Genomic DNA, 22,581 nt, shown 5'->3' on the forward strand with positions numbered 1-22,581 from the left:
CATGCCAAGGACTAAAACTAGACCCATGTTTATCACCATGCACTAAACTAAAGGATCAAGGATCTAAATATTAAAACAGAAACACTACATATATTGTGACAGAAGGTAGGTAGAAATCTTGAAGACCTACGTGTTGGCACAGACTTCATGAACAAAACTCAGACTGCATGGAAAATAACTTGAAAGAATCCACAAATGGGATCACATCTTATTAAAAAGTTTTTGCAGAGCAAAATAAATAACCAATGAAGTAAAAAGATAACTCAGAGCTGAAAAATTTTAGCCAATTGTCTCTCAGATGAAGGACTTCTATCTAGAACATACAAAGCATTGAAAAAAAATCTGGCTACTCCAAATTCAAAGATTCAAACCAAACTGGACATCCAAGATGAATATACCCTTCTCAGATGAAGAAATATAAATGACAAATAAATATGAAAAATGTCCAACAACACTGATCATTCGAGAAGTGCAAATTAAAACAACACTGAGTTGAAAATAGTACATTGCTTTCTGTTTTTCTTTCTTCTTCTTCTTTTTTTTTTTTTTAAAGAGTAGATTAATTTTTTCCTTGTCTGTCTTTGACATGTACCTAGATCTGATTTAGGTCCACTTTTCCCACCTGGCAATATATTTGTCTTCAACATAAGGAAATGCTTATAGAAGCACTGACCTACATCTAATACAGACTATACAGTAGACTGTATGGGGCTAAATTTCAAAGTAGTGATATGCGACATAAAACTGACATAGCTCCTTTAAAAACAGAAGCATAATTGGACAATTGATGATCCCAGTGGATGAAATTGTTTTCTACTGGTTTGCTGTGGTCTTTGAATGGTTGAAATAGGTTAGATCCAGAGGTGAAGGAGTCTAAAATCCATTGTATGCTCAGCTCAGATCTCAATTATTACCTCCTCTTGGCCATGTCTACTGAGCAAGCATAACTATTAGAAAACATTAACTGGAAAATTCATGTAATTGTGGCTATTAAGGTAAAAAGTAAAATGAAATAGAGTTCATAAAATCTCAAGGATCTGTATGTTTTATGAATAAGAATTTTTGAAAAACTTCCAATCTTTAAATCCTTATCTGAAAAAAATAAGTGATTCACTGGTTAGGTCCCTCAGTAATAGTGTAAGAGGACTCACACAGGTTGCTAGTAGTCCAGATTTCTTGCCTTCCCAGTCTTAGTGCTTGCTATGAAATGCTGATTTTCATGTAGGGCCCATAAATCTGGATTTTAACAGTGCGCCAAGCACTTTGTGAACTACCTTTTGAGAAAAAATTATCTAAATGAATCTAGAAAATCTAATCTCATTAAGCCGTGCCTTCTCCCACTCAGAAGCAAATTCGGTTGTTTTTCGTAGAGTATTGTCAGTTTGTGTCTTACAGTGTAGGAGCATATTGTAGGAGTTTTATACCTGAGTTCCCTCATTTTAAAGGAAAGCCTTTTCATCACCTACAGTCATTTTACAGCTAATCCAAGATAACTGACGAACTATCTGGTTGCTTGGAGGAATGGATGCTTTCCTCCCCCTTCATATACATTCATTCCCCTAGATTTGCTGCTTCTATGTCTTATTCATATATTGTGCCTGTTATTGATGTGTTTTTTCCATCTATGATTATCTAGAGCTTTTTGTTCAAAGCCAGATGAAAATGTTCCTCGACTTATTAAAGCCCTAAGTGAAAAGAATCTTTGTCCAACTCCCATACATTTAAAGTACGTGTGCGTACTTTACTAAAGTATGTGTGTAAAGTGCTTACACTAAGACCTATATATATATATACCTTTAGATTCTCTGCATTTCATTTTGTATTTCTCGGTAAGTAAAATGTGTTTGGCTTTAAAACCATTCACTGGCTTACAGAACATGAGAATATATATAGTTTCAGATTATAATAACAGCCCTCACAGTCACATATAAGTACCTATTTGGTATACAGTTATTAAAATGTAGTATTTATACTACAATCTGCCAGGTTCTGTGTGGGCTTACTACCATGGAGACAAAATATCTAAATAATGTACTTTAAGTTAGGCTCTTCATTCATTGTGTGGAAATTCTTTTTATATAGGCAGTTAAAAGCTTCCCTAATGTTAAGTATTTATCATGGAAATAAATCAATCAAAAATATTCCCAGTTTTGTAGACATATTTAATTAGAGTGCCCACATCCACATTCTATGTGCCCTAAAGATGTATTGAATAGTTTTTAAAAAATAAAAACTTTTAAATGTCCTTCTTTCTTGAATGCATGTGTATGTATAGAAACATCCATAAGCATATGTGCTAAGTCTTAAAAATCAAGACAGACTAGTGTACAAAGTTGAAATTATTTGGTTTTCTTGTTTGTTCTTATCATTTCAGATGATGGAAAATTATCCTTTGAAGAATTCAAAGCATATTTTGCAGATGGTGTTCTCAGTGGTGAAGAATTACATGAGCTCTTCCATACTATTGACACACATAATACTAAGTAAGGAAATTTTTAATCACTTGTACTATAAATGAGGTGTAGAGAATGTGAATACATACTTGTGAAGAAGAGGAGGAAAGATGTATAGTATACATTTTGAAGTGCTCACCTATGTTAATCCTGAGATGTTCATTGTTTTCAAAAATTAAAATGTTTTGATAAACTGATCTTTAGAGAACTCCCCTGAAGTAATTTTGGATTATGCCCTTTTTTATAGGATATAAAACAGATGATAAATAATTCTATCATTAATATGAAAGCTAAATTTTGCCTTATTACTCAGTTCTCTTTGTTTAAAAATTGTTCTTAGCCCATTCTTATATTAGAATATTGAAATAGGAAACTGCAGCAGTTCTCTGGATAACTCAGGTAGGCTGAATTCCAGATCATAGTTGTCTCAGAGATGCGGGCACAGAAGTCTCTCTGAATAGTAAATGCATGCAGTGACTTATCTATTTTATTTATTTTACCTGTCTAGATCCCTCTTTTAGATTAACATTCATAAAGAAGGTCCTATTGATAGTCTCACTGTCTTTAAAATATAAAATAATGAGGACTTTAGGATATAAAACCGAAATGTGTTCCTTGTTTTGGGTGATTAAACCAAATTATATTATTTGTGACCGTCGTAAAAATACAATTCTGATAGGAAAAAATGCCATGTCTTGAGAGCCATCCTTGTGTCTACTCCTGGAACAATCATTTGCCTTGCGTTAGGCAAAGCATACAGATGGTTCCAGGCAAGTGAGCCAGCACACTCTTGGGCTGAGTTTATGAACAGATAGTTTCTTGAGGCAAACTATTAAGAAAAATTAAATGATTGAATTCACTTTATTCAAGCAGATGAATATTCTTAAAAACAATTAGTTACTACGTTTCATGGATTTATTGGAGTTTTGAGTTTCCTAGGAAATAGTTTATTAAGTATATTGTTGGAAATAGGACTAATGTATAACAAAATCAGATGTTCCATTCTATTCCATGAGTCTAGCATGTGTAGTTTCTAGTAGGCACTGATGCTACAGTGGGGAGCTGGCCAGTAATTCAGTGGAGATACAGACTCACAACCTAGTAAGTTCCAGGTATCATTTCATAAATAGTGTGATTGAAGCATGTATGGAACACTTTGGGAGGTATTTTCACTCTATTTGGTATGAAATTTTCATAGAAATTGAGTCACTGCTGAGATAAAGAAGGATGGGAAGAGTAGTGAAGAGTCGTTAGAGAGAGAGCAGGAGAAAAGCCTGCAAGCACTAGCTGGATAGCAGTGACAAGCATTTTCTCACCTACAAGACTCAGAATGGAAGGAGATATATGTGGTCAGTAAAGGAACCACAGAAAGGCTGGACAAGAAAGAATTTGCACTCCTTGATTACAGGAGTGTTGGATTTGTCCTGTTGGTACTGGAAAACTAATAAAGGACTTGAACTGGAAGTGCATCTTTGGGGGTCAATTTGGTTCCACTGAAAACGAGGTTTAAAGGAGCGGACAGGGAAGAAGACTACTGATAATTTTAGTTGAATCTTTAAATTGCTGCTGCAGGTAAAATCATGCATAGAAGGAAGCAATGTTGTACCATTCTGAGAGATGAAACTTGAGGGAAAAACAGAGCAGAGGCTTCTCTGTGGCTCAGCTGTTGAAAGTTAGGATACCAATACTCCAGCAGGCGTACTGATTATTTTCTCTTTACTATATATAGTATGATTATTTTTAGTGCTATCTAGATTTTAAAATTTTACTGAAAGTTATTATCTCAGAATTCAGTGCCTTGAGAATTTGTCAATACATATTTACTAATGCTAAGAAAAATAAAGTTTTCAATAGATCTATTTGGTCTGGTTTTGGTATTTTGTTTACATATTTGTCGGTTTGGAATAGCTTTAAGGGTACTAAGCTTTAGGATTACTAAATCCTAAGGAAGTATGTACAATGATTTTTACAACCAGTCTCCTAAAGCAGTAACTATTATTACTAATTACTCTCACATGCTTTAGCAACAACGTGTGCTCTTTGATATAAGTGTTCAGTTTACTTTAGAGCTTAAGTATATTAGTTGAAGACTTCCAAAATATGCTTTTAAATGCCCTTTTAACAAAAGAATGTCAGCGTCAGGCTTTGATTTTTACATACATTAATTAAAACTTTGGCACAGAAATTCAGAGCTTTATTTAAGCAAGTGTTAGCTTTTATCTTTGTATGATCCAACATCTAGTTATTTTAATGATTGTACTATACATATCAGTTATTCTTTCAGTTTTACACACATTTCAAAATTGTGTTTATCCTCTAAACATCCCCAGCCATATTGTAATTTAATCAGGAGTCCATCCTGGCATGAGGAGCCAATTCATGTTAGAATGGATGGAAATAACCAGGTTCACTGTTTTTACCTGTTTATGATGGATTGTGAGAGTCACAGTCCAGGAGTATCACACTCTAGGAGGCCCTGTGGCCTGGTTCTCATCCCCTACATGTCTGCTGGTTTTACTTCATCTTGACATCAGTTAAGATACTATCTGCTTAATATATTGCCTTTTCTACAGATAATTTGAAGTTCTGTCATTTGCAAAAGTATATTCTAAGATGGTGCAGTATTACCTCAGTTCATTCCTGTCTTCTAAGGCAACCCCAGGCTTTTTGCTACAAGCACATTTGTCATATTTGAAAAGTCTTTATCTCCTTTGAAAATATTTGGAAAGTTAGCAGGAAAATACTAAAAATATATCTTGCTGCTTAAATTTTTCTCATATCATGAGGAATATTTTAAAATATTATACTTCATCACAAAGAGCAACTATTGTTTAGAAGTATAATTATAGCTGGTATCTATCTTGAAGTATAATTAAGGTATTTTAAGTATCAGAATTCCTTGTAAAATGACATTTTGCAAAACCTAGCAAATAAGTCTTCAGAAGTAATTTCTTACAGATAGCTTTTAGGTGAATAAGCTATAAATATAGAATAATAATTTAAAAAAAAATTCTGACAAAAAATATACTGCCTTCTTCAGAGACATATAAGTAGCAGTCTTAATTCCCAAATCTAATTCTATTGGTCTTTCTTTAAAAATTCAATATCTTCATTGAAGAAATTATCTTAAGAAGACTTCACTATATTTTTTACTTCATTATATATTTTACTTCCTATGATCTGGAGTTACATGTGTCTTTCCAGTTATTTTTTCCTTTGGATACAAAGCAAACAAAACACTCAGAAAAGCACACCCAAGCACATTTGATAGGAACTTACACACTTGAGAGTATGCAGAGATAGTCTGTGTGCAAATATTACCAAGGTTGAAAGTACTTGAGGTTTTTCTAATTGATTTTATTGCCACATTTTTGACATACATAATAATCGCATTCATCATAGGAGTTTGACCCTGTACATATCTTAATTTTTCCTCATTCCTCTCTCCTTCCTTCAATTATTCTTCCCCTCCCCACTTACAAAATTTTGTTTCTATTGATTTCCTTTATTTTAAAAAATCTCCACTTTCCTCTCTTCTCCCTCCTCATTTCCCTTCTCATTTGAACATTTTCTTCCTAATTACCAATGTCTATCCTCTGTTTTCTAAACTAAGCTAGGGATCTCAAATGTTATTGAGGAGATTGCCTGGTAAGTTGTAGTCACAATCAGACCCATAAGACCATGAGTTTGAGCCCAATATTTGGGATACTCTTATCATAAGAAGAATTCCATGAATCATCCCATTTGTTTGATTAGATTCCTAGTACGGTGAATTTTTTTCCAGAACTCATGTTCTTTGTCTGGGCGGACCAGAGATTTAAGTCAGTTGTGAGACTTTAGAAATGAAAAGATCCTTAAGGAAATAGGAATAAGTGAAAAAGGAATAATCTGAAGAAATCACAAGCCCAACTTACCATCGCTTTTTAAAATTGGTATTTTTAATTGATAGCTTATTTTCATTATGTTTGGATATTTGGAATCTGTTCTTGAATATTTCCTACAAAGAGTTGATTGGGTAAAAGTGAAACAAAAGCTGATTTATTTCTGCAGGTGATTCTTGGAATAGGTGACGTGGCAAAGGAGGAGACAGTCAAAATATAACATTTGGTTAGCAGACAAAATAGTGTTGGAATTTTTAACTTTCTCAAACTGTAAATGATGTAATACAAGCCAGTTCTTCAGAATATCCTAGATGATGTCATGTCCATTTTACTAAACTCAGATGTTTTTGAGATAGTTCTTGTTAACTACCCACTTTCTTGGTTAACTATCCCTAATATTTCTTTTGCCAGGAAAAATTACTAATTTTTTAGTAATTTAATTAGTCAATTTAATTAGCCTTAAGGAAAGTATTTCCTACTCTGATAAAGATTTTTTAATCACAAATTTTCCTTAAGTTTTGTAAATTGCCATTCAGAAAAAAATAGTTAGAACCCTTAACATTTACGTTTAAAACATAAACAGTACTAATAAAAATAAAATAAAATCTATGGTTTGGTAGCTCTTAAATTGGGACCATCACACAAATTAAAAAACAAGAATAAGTAGAGAAAAGATCTTTAGGTCAAACAAAAACTCCCTAGCTTATGGAGAGTGTACTTGCTCATCAGAATGCCAGCTTGTTTGAGTTTTCCATCAGTCAGAGAAAAACATAAAATTTAGCATAAAGCTCTGTGGTATTTGTCAAAGCAGAAGCAAGGGACAGAGATCCCCTGGAGATTAAACACAATTACCCCAGCATACTGCACTCTGGAGTTCCAGATTGCCAGGCTAGACCACATGGTAGACCAGATGGAGGTTTTGCTTCTGGGTCAGAGTAAACATACAAAGAAGCATCCCAGGTCTTTCAGATGGGGATCTGTAGCTAAGGATAGATAACTGATGCATTCTGATCCAGTGTTCTTTACTCTAGTCTAAAATAATTTTGGGGTATTGAGCACTGGAATTTCAACCCAGCACCTTTGAAATCGCTGAAGCACACCACAGTGACAGCAATATCACCACGTACTAAAAAGATAATAGCCCTATAGTTTAAGAAACTCTTTCTTACACTAACTTGAAGTTTTTCTCTTAACTTTCACTTAGTCCTGCTCCTTAGAGACATTCAGAATATGGGTACTAGCACAGTAAGTTGTTCTAATATTTGAAGACAGTTTTCATGCATCATTGATGAGATAAAGTCCACGTAACAGGACCATAATTACATCAAACGATTTGTTTCAGGTGGTAGAGGTTTACTCCTTCTGAAATAGAAAAAGTTTCTCATCCCATATTTATTCATGACAGTTAAATACTAAACCTTGGTAAGTTAGCTGAAGAAGCCAGTTTTTCCTTGAGTTGTTCAGCACTTGGCTTCTATAGACATAGTTTATGAGCTATAGGCAAAGAAGCCAAGATCATCATTCATGAAATAAATAGGTTAGCATGAAGCTCAGACCGTCTTGTCTGCATGGTGTTTTCACTAGAAGGTTCATCACAATGCCGACAGCAGACAAGGGAGACTTCCCTGTTAACTAACAGCCTGTACTGTCTTCTACTAGAACTAAAGACTTAGCAGTGTCAAGACTTAAGTGCCTAAGGAATAAGGTCAGCCACAAATATCATATGCTAACTAAACAAGTATGGTGTGGCTGAAATGTTCACAGGCAAGCAATCAGGAGAGGGTGGTTAGGCTAAAATGGAGTGGCCAGGTTGGATATGCCAGGCTTCAGTTTTAACAGTGAAGCCTTGTCTGAGGAACTGTGGCAGATGGTCACTGCAGGTATTTACAGAAGGCCTTGGCTAGCTATAAGGAACTAACAAAGGAAGCAGAGTCCAGGTAGAACCCTTTCCTCTGTCTGTGCTGTGACTTGGACAGCCCTAGCCAAGACCTAGCTGTTGGAAATGGTCAGGGGGTTAATCTCCAGGTTTTATTGCTTTTTTTTAAATAAGGAGATAAAGACCTACAGATATATGTTATTTTCAAAAGAGACATGATTTTCAGAATGATTCATATGTCAAATGAGGGATGGATGAAGTCGGAGGCACCACAAAGCTTCACAAGAAAATAGCATTCTTTTTGGTAGATTTTTCTCAACTTCTCCTAGGCCTACTTGGCAGAAGTCACAGTAAGGTAATGATACCATAGCAGAAAGGGTTTTATTGATGTGAATTACAAAAATATCAATGAAGCTGACTTAAGGAAATTTCTGTGTGGTGCATGTGTCAGATAATTCTAGAGGTAGGATTCAGGTGTGCTGAGGCCAACTATTTAAAGAGCAGCTCTAGGAATCCATTTTCTGTCATCTCTCCTTTTATTCTGTCTGTTCCTTCGGGATGATACAGTCACCAAGAGGTGAAGGTGTTTACTAGAAGCTCAGGTTTCATATTGTTGCCACCAGCTTGATAAACTCTCAGACTTCTCTCCATTCTTCTCAACAATTCTTGCAAACTCGTAATCTTGAATGGTGGTAGCCTTCCTTGGTCTCATGCATATCAGTGAACAAGTCAGTACTTTCTAGAATATATATTGTAAAGTGGAACTACGATGCAATTTCAGAATAAAAGGAAACAGATTATGAGTAGGCAAACGATTCTCCTACAGGAGACTATCAGAGAAACAATTACGAGATAAAGTCCCATAATAACAGGACTTGCTTACCCAGCCTCAAAGACTCACTGTACCATTTCATAACTTCAGAGAAAGATTATCCTGTTCACCAAGATGACAAGGGGTTTGCTCTTACTGCGTGTGGAATCAGTCATAAAACTCTGAAGTTACCTGCATCGAAAAGACTGAAGTCCGGAAGAGCAATTTGTTTTACTAGGCATTTTAGCCCACTGAGCTGTCCAGGGTCCTAGAATCTTCCACTGCACACCCCAACTCTCCCTGACCATGTGATTCTGCCTGTTCTCAGAAGTTCTACTTCCCATCCTCTGATCCCCAGGAGCACGCCATCCTTATAGGCCACTTCCATGTTTCTTGTGGTCTTGCAGCTCTTGGTCGCTTCAAGGATTAGCGCATCTTTTAGCACAGATCTTTGCTCCTGAGTCTTTCTTCACCATCACTCCCCTAGTATAGATATCCTAGGAAGTCCTCACATCTTGCATTGTCTTTATTGTTTGAAAACTTAACATTTGGAATCTTGTACATAGCCAGGAGAAAGGCTATTTCAATTTCTATAGAAATTTAACCTGAAGTGGTAAACTCTTATGATTTACTCTATTATTGCCAGCTATCTAATTATTGGTTCCACTTGGCTACTAGATGTCCTCATTATTCCCCATTTTAGATACATTTTCACTTCGGTAATCACTGAGACCCATGTAATTTCTTAAAGCATTTTTTGCTAAAAATATAGAGGGAAAAGACCCATGATAATCTCTGAGAGTTACTTTTGAGACTCCTGCTGTCCAGTGAAGGGATACTGGCACATCACCATTTCTTTCCAAAATAAGCCACTCCTCCTCTGCTTCCTCCTCATTCACAGGGCACAGGTGAGCATCTGAGCAGAACATTAGAATACTTGGCTAGAGTTGCTCAGATAGTTTATGCATAGGAGTGAAATTTTTCCATGTCTTCCGGGAAAACAAAACTTAGACTCCATTGCCCTGTCATCTCAATAATATTTCATGTTTTTAACTATTTGGCATATCAGAAATCAAAATATTTCAAAGGTAGTTTTTAAAAAATCACATTGAGGTATTACTTTCTTGATGAAAACAGGGCTAACTCTCTCTAGCACTAGAATATATTTGGATGTACAGTATAGAGGTAATTACTTTAATTGCTGCCTTTATCTCTCCTCTTTTTATATCTATTTTAGGAATTTTACAGTGTGGGAGTTGCTGCAGTGTAGAAATGTTATGCTTTTTTCTGTGGACATTATTTCCATTCTTTGCACATTTCCCCTCCCTCCATTCTACCTTGATATCTGGAACTCATCTTCTACTTTTAGACTTCATCTCTTTACCACCCTCCTTTCCATCACTTTGTATTAGTCTTATTTTTCCCATTGTTCTCCAGGGCACTCACAGAGTTTTATGGTTTCCTTTAATCATTTGTATTAAAGGACTCTGCTTTCAAACTTTTTCAGTATTTTTAATGTCTGTAATTGTATCTAGAGAATTATTTTCTGATTGTTATCTACTCCTTCCAATAAAGAGCTTTAAATATCTCTCTCTCTTTCCCTCCCTCCCACTCCCTCTCTCCCCTTCCTTTTCCTCTCTCCTTCTCTCCCTCCTTTCTAGTGCTAAGAATTGAACCCAGAGTCTTGTGCATGCTAAGCAAGCACTATATCAACAAGCCACATCCCTACCCCTTGAAATACCTTTCAATCTTAATTGGACTCTCTTCCTATCACCCATGATACAGTTGTTAATGATGAGGTAAAAATCAATTAATGCTAAAAATAAAGTCTTTTGAGGAATCTAGGTGAATTATTTATTCATGAAAACGCAGTTTTCTTCCAACCTCACCAATATCTATCAAATAGATGAAATCAATTGAGTAAAAGTATAACATCAATCTTTAAAATACATGGTACTCACTTCTTGAATAGTTTTCCCCCATATTGAAGGCATCAACAAATTTTGTCCTTTTTCATATATATATACCACCACTACCTAGGCACAGATTTCAGTCCTTCAGAGCTGCATTAGTCTTAATGGCCAGTTTTTTTGAACAGTTACAATTGTTTTTCTCTGTGACTCCAAGATTTCAGAATTCTTAAATAAATATAGATTATAAATAATCTGAAATCATTACTTATTTTTAAGAAAAATGTTTCCCCTTGTTGTTATGGTCTGAATGTTTGTGTCCCCAAAATTCACATGTTGAAGTCTAACTCCTAGGATGACAAATATTGGGAGGCAGACCTTTGGGGGATGATTAGGTCATGACAGTGTCACCCAGGTGAGATGGGACTAGTGCTCTTATAAAAGAGAGCAGAGGGAGCTTATGCACTCCTCCCACTATGTGGTGTGTGGCAACAGGTTCTTATCACGCATTGCGTCTGGCCTGGGCTTTGATCCTGAACCGTGAGAAATATTTTCTGTTGCTTATAAATTATTCAGTCTACAGTATTTTGTTAGAGCAATTGAAAAAGACTAAGGTATCTTTGAACAAGATGATATAAATATCACATTATTGCTATAAAAAGAATTAAAATCATGTAGAAAATAAGTACAAACAGAATCCTACCATCTTGAGCTGCCATCTTGAGCTAAATCCTACCATCTTGAGCTAAATACCAACAGCATTTTTCTTTCTCTACATAGTTCCTCTGTATCAGTTATACTTTTTTATCTGTTTATTTGATTAGTGTTCACCTTTTGGTCTAAGTTCTATGAAGGAAGAGATTTTGACTTTTTTATTTAAAGGAAAAAAACAAAACAGTATAAGGGTACAAGTAATACAGAATTTCAAAAAAAAGTAAGAAATCACTAGTTAATAGATTACATAGTGTCATCTTAGAAATAGTTGTTCAAGTTATAGGATTAAAGCATACAAAGTGGACATTCAAACAATGAGATTGCAAACAGTTGTGTTCAATGATCCAACAAAGACTTAGTAATATGGTCATCTAAACACACCTAAACACATTTGCAGTTAGAAGATTTTGACTGTTTTGCTTTTTTTTGATTCCTAGCATAGAATCTAACACATATTGTGATCCCAAGAAATACCTGAGATGAGGAGGGATAAATTCCTGCTTTCCCATACCTTATGTTACATACTTTGCTTGAATAGCCTTGCCTGTAACCCTGAATAACAAAATTTTTGAGGCATAAAGTTTACCCAAATCCATAAAGTACAGTGTTACAATGTGCAAAGAACTTGCCAAACTTAGTCATAAATCCCTCTATTGTTCAACTGTGAGAACTTAGGATGGTCATTTCTCTTCATTGAATTTTAATTTCATTGACTGGAAAGGGGGCTCAATATAAGAACCAATTCTGCAAAGTTTACCATATTATATATCTATATATCTATATCTACCAATCCACAAAGATGATTTATCTTTAGATTATTAAGATGTACTCCCTAAATTTTCCTGCTTTTTTGGATCATCTTGTTTCTCTATCTGTAATTATAATTTATGTTTGCTAAGGTATCATTTAATTATGTAATATCTTCTGGTGAGTTTTTGCTAATTGTTTCATTAGCTTGTTATTCTTGTCTCCAAATCTGATTATAAACTCCTTTATAGCAAGAACAATTGTTCTTTGCTACTTTTAGCCATCACTGCGATATATTCATCAAGGACTTGGTTAGTTAACTGATTGATACAGAAATATGAAGTAGTGATGGAGTGTAAGAAAATCCTTTTAAAGACATATTACTGCTGACTTAGAGTTTAGACCCTGGCTGACTGTAAGGGTAAGAGCATTGACAGATTTTTTCAGGTAAAGAAAGAGATTGATTCTTTTTGGTTTGGAGCAGAGTAAATGACAAATTTGGCTTTAGACATTGAATTACATTTAGGCAGATTAAGATTATTTCTCTTTTAAAACAACATTCTAATCCTAAAAATTAAAACTCATGAAACATAATTTTATATTTCAGTGTGGACTAATTCCATATTTTAGCAGACAAAATATATGAACAAATGAATTTTTTTCCTAATATAGTTAATGACTTCATTTTCTTACAAATTTTTTTTTCATTGCTTAAGTAGAAGCTTCTACTATATAGAATATTATATAGTCTCATTTACTGGTTTTAGAAAGGTTTCTCAGTGGGGAAAATATGGGCAGAATAGCAAGGATTTCTCCAAAATCTAAAAGGAAAAAGATGAGCGTGATTATCAGTAAAATGTTATTATTCTTGTCTCATTCACTTCTTGGTTTAGCAGCTTAATTTTATTTTTAAGTTTTTCTTGGAATCTAATTTAATCAATTTAAAATTAAACACAGTGATTCAGGATAATTACAGATCTACCTGGAGTGGGCCAGAAGATTTTGACAATTTGCATAACTAATTTTCTCTCCATTTTCCTATCCTTGCTTCCAACAGGTTGAAATTCATAAATAATGTCTTGAGACTTGCACAGAGCTGGTTTCTCTCTTTCCTTTTTAAAACTGAATAGATTGTCAAATTTTTCCACCAATATTCTAGTTGGGTTTGCAGCATCCAAGAAATTAGTCGTTTATTCCCTAATTATTCATTTGTTCAATTAGCATTTATTAATATCTACAATGGATATTATGTTCCATGTACTATGCATACATGAATAAATGTTGCTCTTTATTTAAAAGTGGCTGACATTGATGGATACCAAATTTATTTTAAATATCTCACGGAAGACAATATTTTGTTAGAGGCAGTGGCACCTACTTCTTAAAAATTAAAGCACCTGAGAAGGCAATCTCATGCATTAATGTTGTTACCCATTAATATTCCATCTTCATGACTATTTTTAACCAGGTTCTTTATAGTACTTGATTATTGGTGGTTAAATGCAATTTAATATGTTTATGCTTTTACTTCCTTACAAAAGAACCCATTGAATTTCAACAACCTCCCTTTTAACAAAACTTAGAATTTCTAAAATTTATTAATTGGAGAGTACCTTTTAACAAATAGTTCTAGAAGCTACAGTTGTCCAAGTTAATTGTCAGTTGCAGGGAGGCAACCTGCCTTACTTTGGCCAGATGTCAATCATTTAAAGAAATAATATAGGCAGGGAAAATAGAATCCTGTCACTTAAAAATGACTGACTAAGAGCCTCTTCTGTGGATTCACTGAGAATTAAATATAAAGAAATACTATTTATTCCAATTGTACCTTTAATTTAAAAATATAAGTAGAAGTAGTAGCATTGTGCATAATGTCTGAGTCCCTTCCTCTGTCTGACCTCTCTGTCTGTCTGTCCTTTTGTCTCTGTCTCTCTCTCTCTGTCTTTCTCTTTTTTTCTCCAAGCTTAGTGCTGGCAAATTGTTGTCTACACAAAACTCATTTAAATTAGACTAAACTGCAAGAGGTGTCTACTTATCGAATTATTGTTTTGTTATTTAATCTAACTGTCTTTTCACATTTCTGTATCATGAATTTCCAATCTTGGATTTTTCCCTTTATATTTTACATTTCTAAGTATCTTTATTGTCTACAAAGTTAACCATATGTATGTCCCAGTTCGGTTAAGGAAAACTCATAAAGAGTATGTCTTTAAAATGGAGTATAGTCAGAAAGATATCTTCCAGTGAAAAAAATCAGAGGATGTTTTTTATTTATTTGAGTTAAATATACAAAATGCATTCAGTGTATTCTACTGGAACTGTACTTTGGTGTAATGAAACTATCTAGATTTCTGTCTTATTCCTTAAATTTCTGTCTTTGACTTGTTATTTAAAGTCTTTGGCCCATGTTTTCTTAATCTAGGTAACAATCTTGAACATTACATTAAAAAATTTAGATAGTGCATATTTTTCTTTTTGTTGGAATTGAAGACTTGTTGGAGTATCAGACTTTTAATATTTTGTGCCAAAACAAAAAAGTACCACTATTCATCTTCCCTCCTAACTTCTAAATCAGTCATGAGCCTTTTATGAATCATTTTGTACTACTTACTATCTATCACAAAACAGTTTAAATATTGGAAGAGGCTGTCACAAAAGCCCGGTGAAGTTTCTTAAGAAATCAAGGAGAGAGGATTGAGGAGATTAAAGAAAATGAGGAAACTTTAATTGGAACTCTGAAGTCAGCCCATTTTTAGTTCAATCTGTGAGGTCAGGTTGTCCATCCAAGTGAAGTTTTCCATTCTTCCGTGTAGGGGTTATTGCATGTCTACTGTGTACAGACATAGTGCTAGGTATGGGGAATATAGTGCTGAACAAAAAAAAATGCAGTTTAATACAGATAACAGCTAAGTAATAATTTGACTACTTAACACATAAATGCAGTGCTCTGGCTGAGAGGAAATGGAGACACTACACGAGTGAAGCCCTACTAGAAGTGCCTGTAAGTCCAGATACTATCAAGGAGAGGCACAGATGTGGGTGGGGATGGAGATGATAGAGGTTGTCGGACAAAAAGAAAGGTAGGTGTGGAGGCTTTCAAGTGAGATTGTGTGGCATGTAGGAATGCATACCAGAGTGCCATAGTTCAACCAAGAGATAGTAAGCCATGCCCGTAAGGCAAATGGAGCCCTCACTGGAAAAGACCTGAGAACCAGTAGGGCATCCAGATTTCTCCTCTCAGGTTGGTTCAGAACCAGTGAAGCATCTTCCCTGGGGATGAGTCTTGATCAGTTTTCTGGTTGTTTGTTTGTTTGTTTTGGTACCAGAGATCAAACTTATGACCTTGTGCTTGCCAGGCAGGCACTTATACCGCTGAGCTAAATCCCCAGCCCAAGTTTGTATTTTAGATAGGTGAATTTCTCCAAAGGAGGGAAAACTGATGGGAGATGACAGAAAAAACAGCTAAGAGGCTGCTATAATTAGCTTTGGAAAAACTGCTTTTCAGCTGGGGCTATAGCTCAGTGGTATAGCACCTGCCTGGCAAGGGCGAGGTCCTGAGTCTGATTCCCATTTGAAAAAAACACACACACAAACCAAAACAAAACAAAAACTGCTTTCTGACCTATCATTTTGAAGGACCTATGCCTCTTATTTTCCTGAGTCACCTTAAATCTCTGATCTGAAAAGTGCCTGGCTAGTAATTATTCTGCACTGGAAAGCAATAATTATGGTCAAAATTAACAGATTATTTACCATATGCCAGCACAAAGTGCTTTCTATTCATTAAGTATCTTTACAGCAGGCTTGTGAGTGACCCTGTTTTACACAGTAGGATAATGATCTGCAGTGAGGCAGAGAACTTCCCTGAAGTTACAGGAGTGTGTACATTGAGGCTGGACCATCTGTCTCTTAACCACTGTATTCCAATCAGCCTCTTGCTAAATCTTTGTACAATAGTTTTCAGTCTGGCAGAGCAGAAATAATTCTGTGTCTAAAGACTCTGGCCAAGCAAACTTTTTGAAGCTTTACTGTTTTTAAATATTAAGTGCAGTTCATATTAAGTGTTGGAAGAAAATCGTGAAATCTTACGAACAAATGTTAAGAAGCAGTTAGTTTGCCAGCCACGGAAAGTGCTACATAATTACGTAAAGTTTGGTTAGGATTAGTAGTACTTGTAAATCAGAGCCACATGTCACTCAAATTCTTTGCTCATTTCTGCCTCCTAGGACTATGGAGAAGTAGTTGGTGGCTGTAGAGTCAGGTGAGTCACTTAGCTCTCTGAACACTAACTCTCCTTTGGAGGGATGTTGCTGGGAATTGTGCGGTGGTGTGGGTACCCTTAATCGATAGAATTTAGTATTTTAGGGCATGTTAGCAAGGAAGAAGAAAATGGTAGTGAAAGCTTCTAGAGCCATGATGCTAAAGCTTTTAGATCTTTCAATAATACAAACAGCCAGGTGTGGCACGCATACCTTAGGTTCCACAGCACTGTTTTAGAACAGTGAAGGACGGGGAATGTAGCTCATAGATAAAGCCCTCACCTAAAATGTAAGGGGCCCTCAGTTCCATTCACGATGCTGCCAAAAAATTAATTTTTAAAAACTCATGATTGATCAAGTAGTTGAAATAGTTAACTGAAAAACCGTGTGTAGAAATGACCTGTGTTGGGTAGAAAATCCTTCAACATTACTCTCTTTCCCTGTGTGGAGAGCTGCGGAAATGTGAGTGCCAGCGGCAGTAATTGCCCTTTCTTTAGCATATTATTATATCTTGCAATAAGACTTTTTTTTGAAAAGAGAAATTAGCATAGTCAGGGGATGGATGGGCCTGGGAACTGAAAGAACCTTCACTGCAGTAGAAATGGGAGGATGTTTGAACCTAGTGAAACTTCTGGGTGTCTTCTAAGAACGGGATTTAAGAGCTGCCATTCACATTTGGTTCTCTGCCTCCCTCTATGTCTTCCCTAGTGTTTAATTTAGCAGCAGTGACAATGGCCTGGAGACTTATTTTCAAGGACAGCAAGAAAAAGGGAGAAGTAATCCTACTGAATTCCAGTCTTAGGAACACAGAACCGTCTGGATGAGTAATGGGAGGTGGCAGCTCTGTGAGTTAAAGAAAAGCAATCTGAGTCCTGGACAGAAGTTAGAAGAGGAACACAGCTCAAGCCAGCGCAGTAACTCAGAGGATTCAATCGCCAGGAATTCAAGAAGTTCTCTGTTATTAAAGTGGGGAGTTCCACAGGTTGGACCAGGGAGCCTCCTTCCTCCAACCTTGATGGTCATCTTGTGCCAGGCACATGCCTATGATCCCAGCATCTGCAAGAATGAGGCAAGAGGACTGAAAATTCAAGTTCAGTCTGAGCATTTTAGTGAGACTCTGTTTCAAAGTTAAAAGACTGGAAATGTAGCTCAATGCAAAGGTCATGGGTGCAATTCCCAGTACCACCACCAAGGAAAAATAAGTCTCCTTTGTCCCAGGGCTACAAGCCATATTCAAGTGTATATGCCTAACAAGTGGATGTTATGTTGCTGTTGCCTCTTTTAAATTTTTCCACTATTTTTCATTTCTTAAAGACAAGTCCTGGTAGGGGAACATTGATTAAGATGCATCTTGCATTGTAGACACTGCAAAGGAAAATCATCATCAGGCTTTCAAGGGTCTGGCTATGTGGTTTCTGTTTTCTGTATGTTTTATGTGAGCTGGAACAGCTTGTCTTCTAAGTGCTCTTTGCTCTTCAAATGAAGCCTGGGCTGGCTAGCCCTGCCCTGTGGATTGTTAGCACTTTTTAACCACACTGGGAGGCTTTTCCTATGTAGGGCATTTTCTGTAAGACTAGAGGATGCCAAAACAATGCTGTCATTGAATAGCTAGCAGAGTTTTCCTTTATTGTCTTTTTTTAAAAATCAGTACTAGGGGTTGAACTCATGACCACACGCCTTGCAAGGTGGGCACTTATGGCACTGAGCTAAATCCCCAGCCATTAGCTTTTTTGATAAAACTCAGGACATTACACATAATTTTTATGGTGTATGCCTTGAGTTCTGCTAAAGTTGCTGTGCATAGAATAAATTATTACAGGTAGTGATTGTAAGTGCTAAAAAATTTGTCTTAGAATGAAACAAAAAGGGAATGAAACATGAAAAGTTTGTCCTCCTGTTTTGTGTCCCTCTCAGCATCACTCCTTTGGTGGAACAGATGGATCGATTGTTCTGTCTTTCCCTTCATGCCAAGAATGTTACAGATGAGTATCTCCCAAGCAAAAGAAAAAGGAGTCTTTTTGTGCTTCCTCCTCCTGTTTTTATCTTTTAAATCCCAAAGTAGCCAGGCCACGGATGGAGGAGCTTTCATATTGCTTAGTATGGGGCCCAGAAATGCATCTGATGACTTTTCATAGGTTCCACTATCTATTGGTAAAGAAAATTGATTATTGCATGCTCACCAGACAGAACAGTAAGACTTAACTAGGGGACAAAGATCATTTCAACACTGAACTCTGGGATTCGCTTCATCCCACTTAAACAGATACTTACTGAGCACTGGCTGTGGGCGAGAAACTGTGCAAAGGCAAAATGTAGCGTCATTGTGGACATCAGAATTTATTTCTGATGTAGATGTTTCTTTTTATATTTTTAAGTTACTAACTATATATAAAAAAGAAAAGCCTTGTGTGGCCAAGGAACTTCTTGTGTAGGACTTTCACTTTACATTTGAGAAGACTGAGTTCAAAGAGGTGCAGTAACTTCCCAAATTTATGACTGGCTAAGCCTAAGCTAGAACCTACGTCTCTTGAATCTCTTCCTCCTCTTTCCTCCATGGCATGCTTTCTCTTTACTGTGAAACTGAGGTGTGTAGGAAAGGGAAATATAATTTTTAACTTAAATTTTATTTTGAGCCTTAATGCTACAAGAAAGTGAGAATTTAGGATCAGTCAATTTAGAATCACTCTCCGCCATGCTTGGGGACTATGCACAAGCCTCTCAGCCATGGCATAGTGCAAATTAATGAGCCAGGACAGGCATCTTCTCCTCTGTCTGCTCCTGGTGCACCTGCGTGGTATCTTTGTTCCCACCTGAGTTTCGTTATTATTCCAGGCAGGTCCTGTGTATCCCCTTCATTCTTAGCCTCCAGCCCTTTTCAAATCAGCCAGCTCTCAGTGCCATGTCTCACATCCTGAATGTCGCTGTAGTCTTCCAAAATTTGTCTTTGATGCTGGTAATTGAGCAAAACTACCTTACGCCTTTCTTCTGAGACATATTGGCAGTTGTGTCTATAGTATCCCCAACATGCCCATCAACAGGAGCACAGTCTTTTCATGGAGTTGGATTACAAATCCCCCTGTTGCCAGATTCTCCCTATTATTCCTACACATAAAGTCAAAGGTTCTCTCACAACAAACATGAGCTCCACGACCACTTTGACCTTACAGACGTTGCCTGAGGGAAAAATAGCTTAGAGGACCCTTTTATCAGTGATGTAGCCCTTCTTTCCTCCCCTGCACTAGAGAATATTTTATATAGGTGGAGAAACAAAGGGCTTGGTGGTTGCTGAGTTGTGTTCTTCTCAATCTTCTATCTATGTCTAAGTATAAACTATTTTTTGACCTTTGTTAGTTCATGCTTGTAGTACATAATGATTTCATTCACTGTAGCGGATTGGCACAGGCATGTAACACATTTCAATTCCTTTCTTTTTCCCTCCTCCCTGTGCCTCCTTTTATTTTTCCAGCATTGTATTCATTTATTTATAAGACTTACAAAGTTAATTATGTACACATATTGAAAATCAGACTAATAGGCTGATGAATGTATAAAACATGTAACACAGTTTTATGAAGGCAAGGAACACTTTTAGATACACTGTCCACATTGGACTACAATTTTTTCTCTTTTTTCCTATTACCTCTTTGTACTATATATATTGAGTTTTCGTATAAGAGAATCCAGCAATTTTTAAGCTTCTATGTCTGACTTACTTCTCTTAATATTATGGTCTTGAGGCATATCGTTTCTCCTACAAATGACACATTTATCATTCTTTTTGGCAGAGTAGTTCTCCACTGTGTATAAATAACACATTTCTAAAAATCCATTCATCTATTGATAGACATATAATCTGTTTCCAAAATTTAACTATTATGAACAGCGCTTCTGTAAACATGAGTATGCACACATCACTGTGGTATGATAACTTTAAAACTTTTGGGAAGATACCTAGAAGGGGAATAGCTGCATCAAATGGAATTTATACTTTTAATTTTTTGAAGAATCTTCATACTGATTTCTATTGCGATTGCATCAACAATAGAGAAGATTACGCATCTGTGTTCATTTGAGAAGTTGGTATGCAGTTCTCTTTTTTTGGTTGGGTCCTTTTCTGGTTTTGGAATCCGGGTAATGCTTGTTTCCAGGCACTATGGGAGTGCCACTTCCCTTTTGATTTCATTAAACAGTTTGAAGAGAAATAGTGTTGGATTTCTCTAAAGTTCTTGTAAATTCAGAAGTGAATCTGTTGGGCCCTGGGCTTTTCTTAGTTGGTAGTTTTTAAATTACTTCTTCAATTTCACTGACTGATCTTATATTATTCAGGATTTTTATATCATCTCAGTTTAATTTGATAGTTCATATGTTTCTGGGAATTTATCTCTGAATTTTCTATTTTGTTAGAGTACAGGTTTTCAAAGTAGTTACTGATGATCTTCTGGATTTCAGTAGAATCCACTGTGATTTCACCTTTTTATTTCTAATTGCATAGATTTGGGCCTTTTCTTTTCCTTACTTTAGAAAAGAGAAATTAAAAATTTATCTATTTTGTTTAGTCTTTCAGAGAATCAGCTCTTTGATTCACTGATCCTTTGTATTCATTTTATTCTCAATCTCATTACTTTCATCTTTGATCTTTATAATTTCTCTTCTCCTGTTAGCTTTGGGTTACATAGAATATTGTTTTCCATCCTTTGATTTTTAATCTGTGAGTATCTTTTTGATATGTTTCTTATATTCTGCATATCGCTGGGGGTTTTTCTAGACTCTTGAAATTCAAAAGTTAAGTATTTGATCATTCACATAGATCATAGTTCTTGAAAGAAACAGTACATTAGACTGAGTAGTTATATTGGGAAAATGTACCTTTAGGAAATTGGCTTATAAAATTATGGAGACTGGTAAGTCCAAAATCTGCATGGTTGGCCATTAGTCTGGAGACTCAGGTAAAGACAGTGTTGCAGTTCAAGTCCAAAAGACATGTGTTGGAATATTCCCGGCTGAGAAAAGTCAGGGTTTTTGTTGTAGTCAGGCCTTCTGTTGATTGGATGGTCACATGCATATTGGGGTGGGAAATGTGTTTAACCCACAACATAGTCCACTAATTTGAGTACTAATCCCATTCAAAACACTCAGAAACAATCAGAAAAATGTTTTGACATATAGCCATGTCAAGTGTGGCCTGCCTAACTTGACACCTTCTCTTGTCTGTTATCTACTTGGTCTGTTCTACTTTATCATTGCTTCTTCTCCAAGGCAGTAGTAGCATAGCCAGTACAAGGAAATAATGGGAGGTGCTCAGAGATCAGAAGTAAGTAGGGAGGTTTTGTTTCAAAAATTTAAAATATTTTCCATTTATTACTATGGTATATGCAAACTTATTTTGACATTTATTAAGCAGAACTTCTCAGTATGGTACTTCTCAGTGAATACCTTTCCATTTTTGCAGTGCTTATCTTTTGTCTTCCAAACAATAATAATTGAAAAAAATAAAGCCTCTTGAAAACAGGCTTTGGTTTATCTCCAACTGACTGATTATAAGATTTTGTGCAATTATACAATATGCTCCTTTAAACAAAAAAGATTTTATTTTTAAACCATAAGATGCAATTACTATTATCTAAGTGGAAACCCTACAATTATAAGTGGTATGTTTTAGCAAACAAACACAGAATGACTGCATTCATTTAACTTGATTTTTAAAAATCAAGTTAAATGATTTTTTCAGGAAACCTGCATTTTGGGCCCATTTATAAAATCATACTTTACTAGCCTTGTAAAAATTCCAAACAGAATTTTCTAATGGTTTATGCTCCATACAGCAAGTTTGATTTTCTTCTTTGGGTATCCTCTGTGTTCTTTTAAAGTAGATTTCCTCTATGTGGGTTTTGAAAGCCCTCAGAGTAATGCTCACATCTTTCTTGAGTTGC

At 35.7% G+C, this 22,581-nt stretch overlaps 1 protein-coding gene across 2 annotated transcripts in view; it reads left to right on the plus strand.

The window, feature by feature from the left end:
- Necab1 (N-terminal EF-hand calcium binding protein 1) overlaps positions 1-22,581 on the plus strand; it is a 157,428-nt gene that overhangs the window by 33,857 nt on the left and 100,990 nt on the right. For both annotated transcript variants that reach the window (XM_003479884.5, XM_063257540.1), the window contains exon 3: positions 2,375-2,483. In XM_003479884.5, the coding sequence (XP_003479932.3) occupies positions 2,375-2,483 (109 nt within the window). The remainder of the gene's footprint in view (positions 1-2,374; positions 2,484-22,581) is intronic.

The sequence above is a fragment of the Cavia porcellus genome, unplaced genomic scaffold (assembly GCF_034190915.1).
Source record: "Cavia porcellus strain 051 isolate PalLab524CR breed Dunkin Hartley unplaced genomic scaffold, mCavPor4.1 scaffold_10, whole genome shotgun sequence".
In the NCBI taxonomy this organism is placed as follows: Eukaryota; Metazoa; Chordata; class Mammalia; order Rodentia; family Caviidae; genus Cavia; species Cavia porcellus.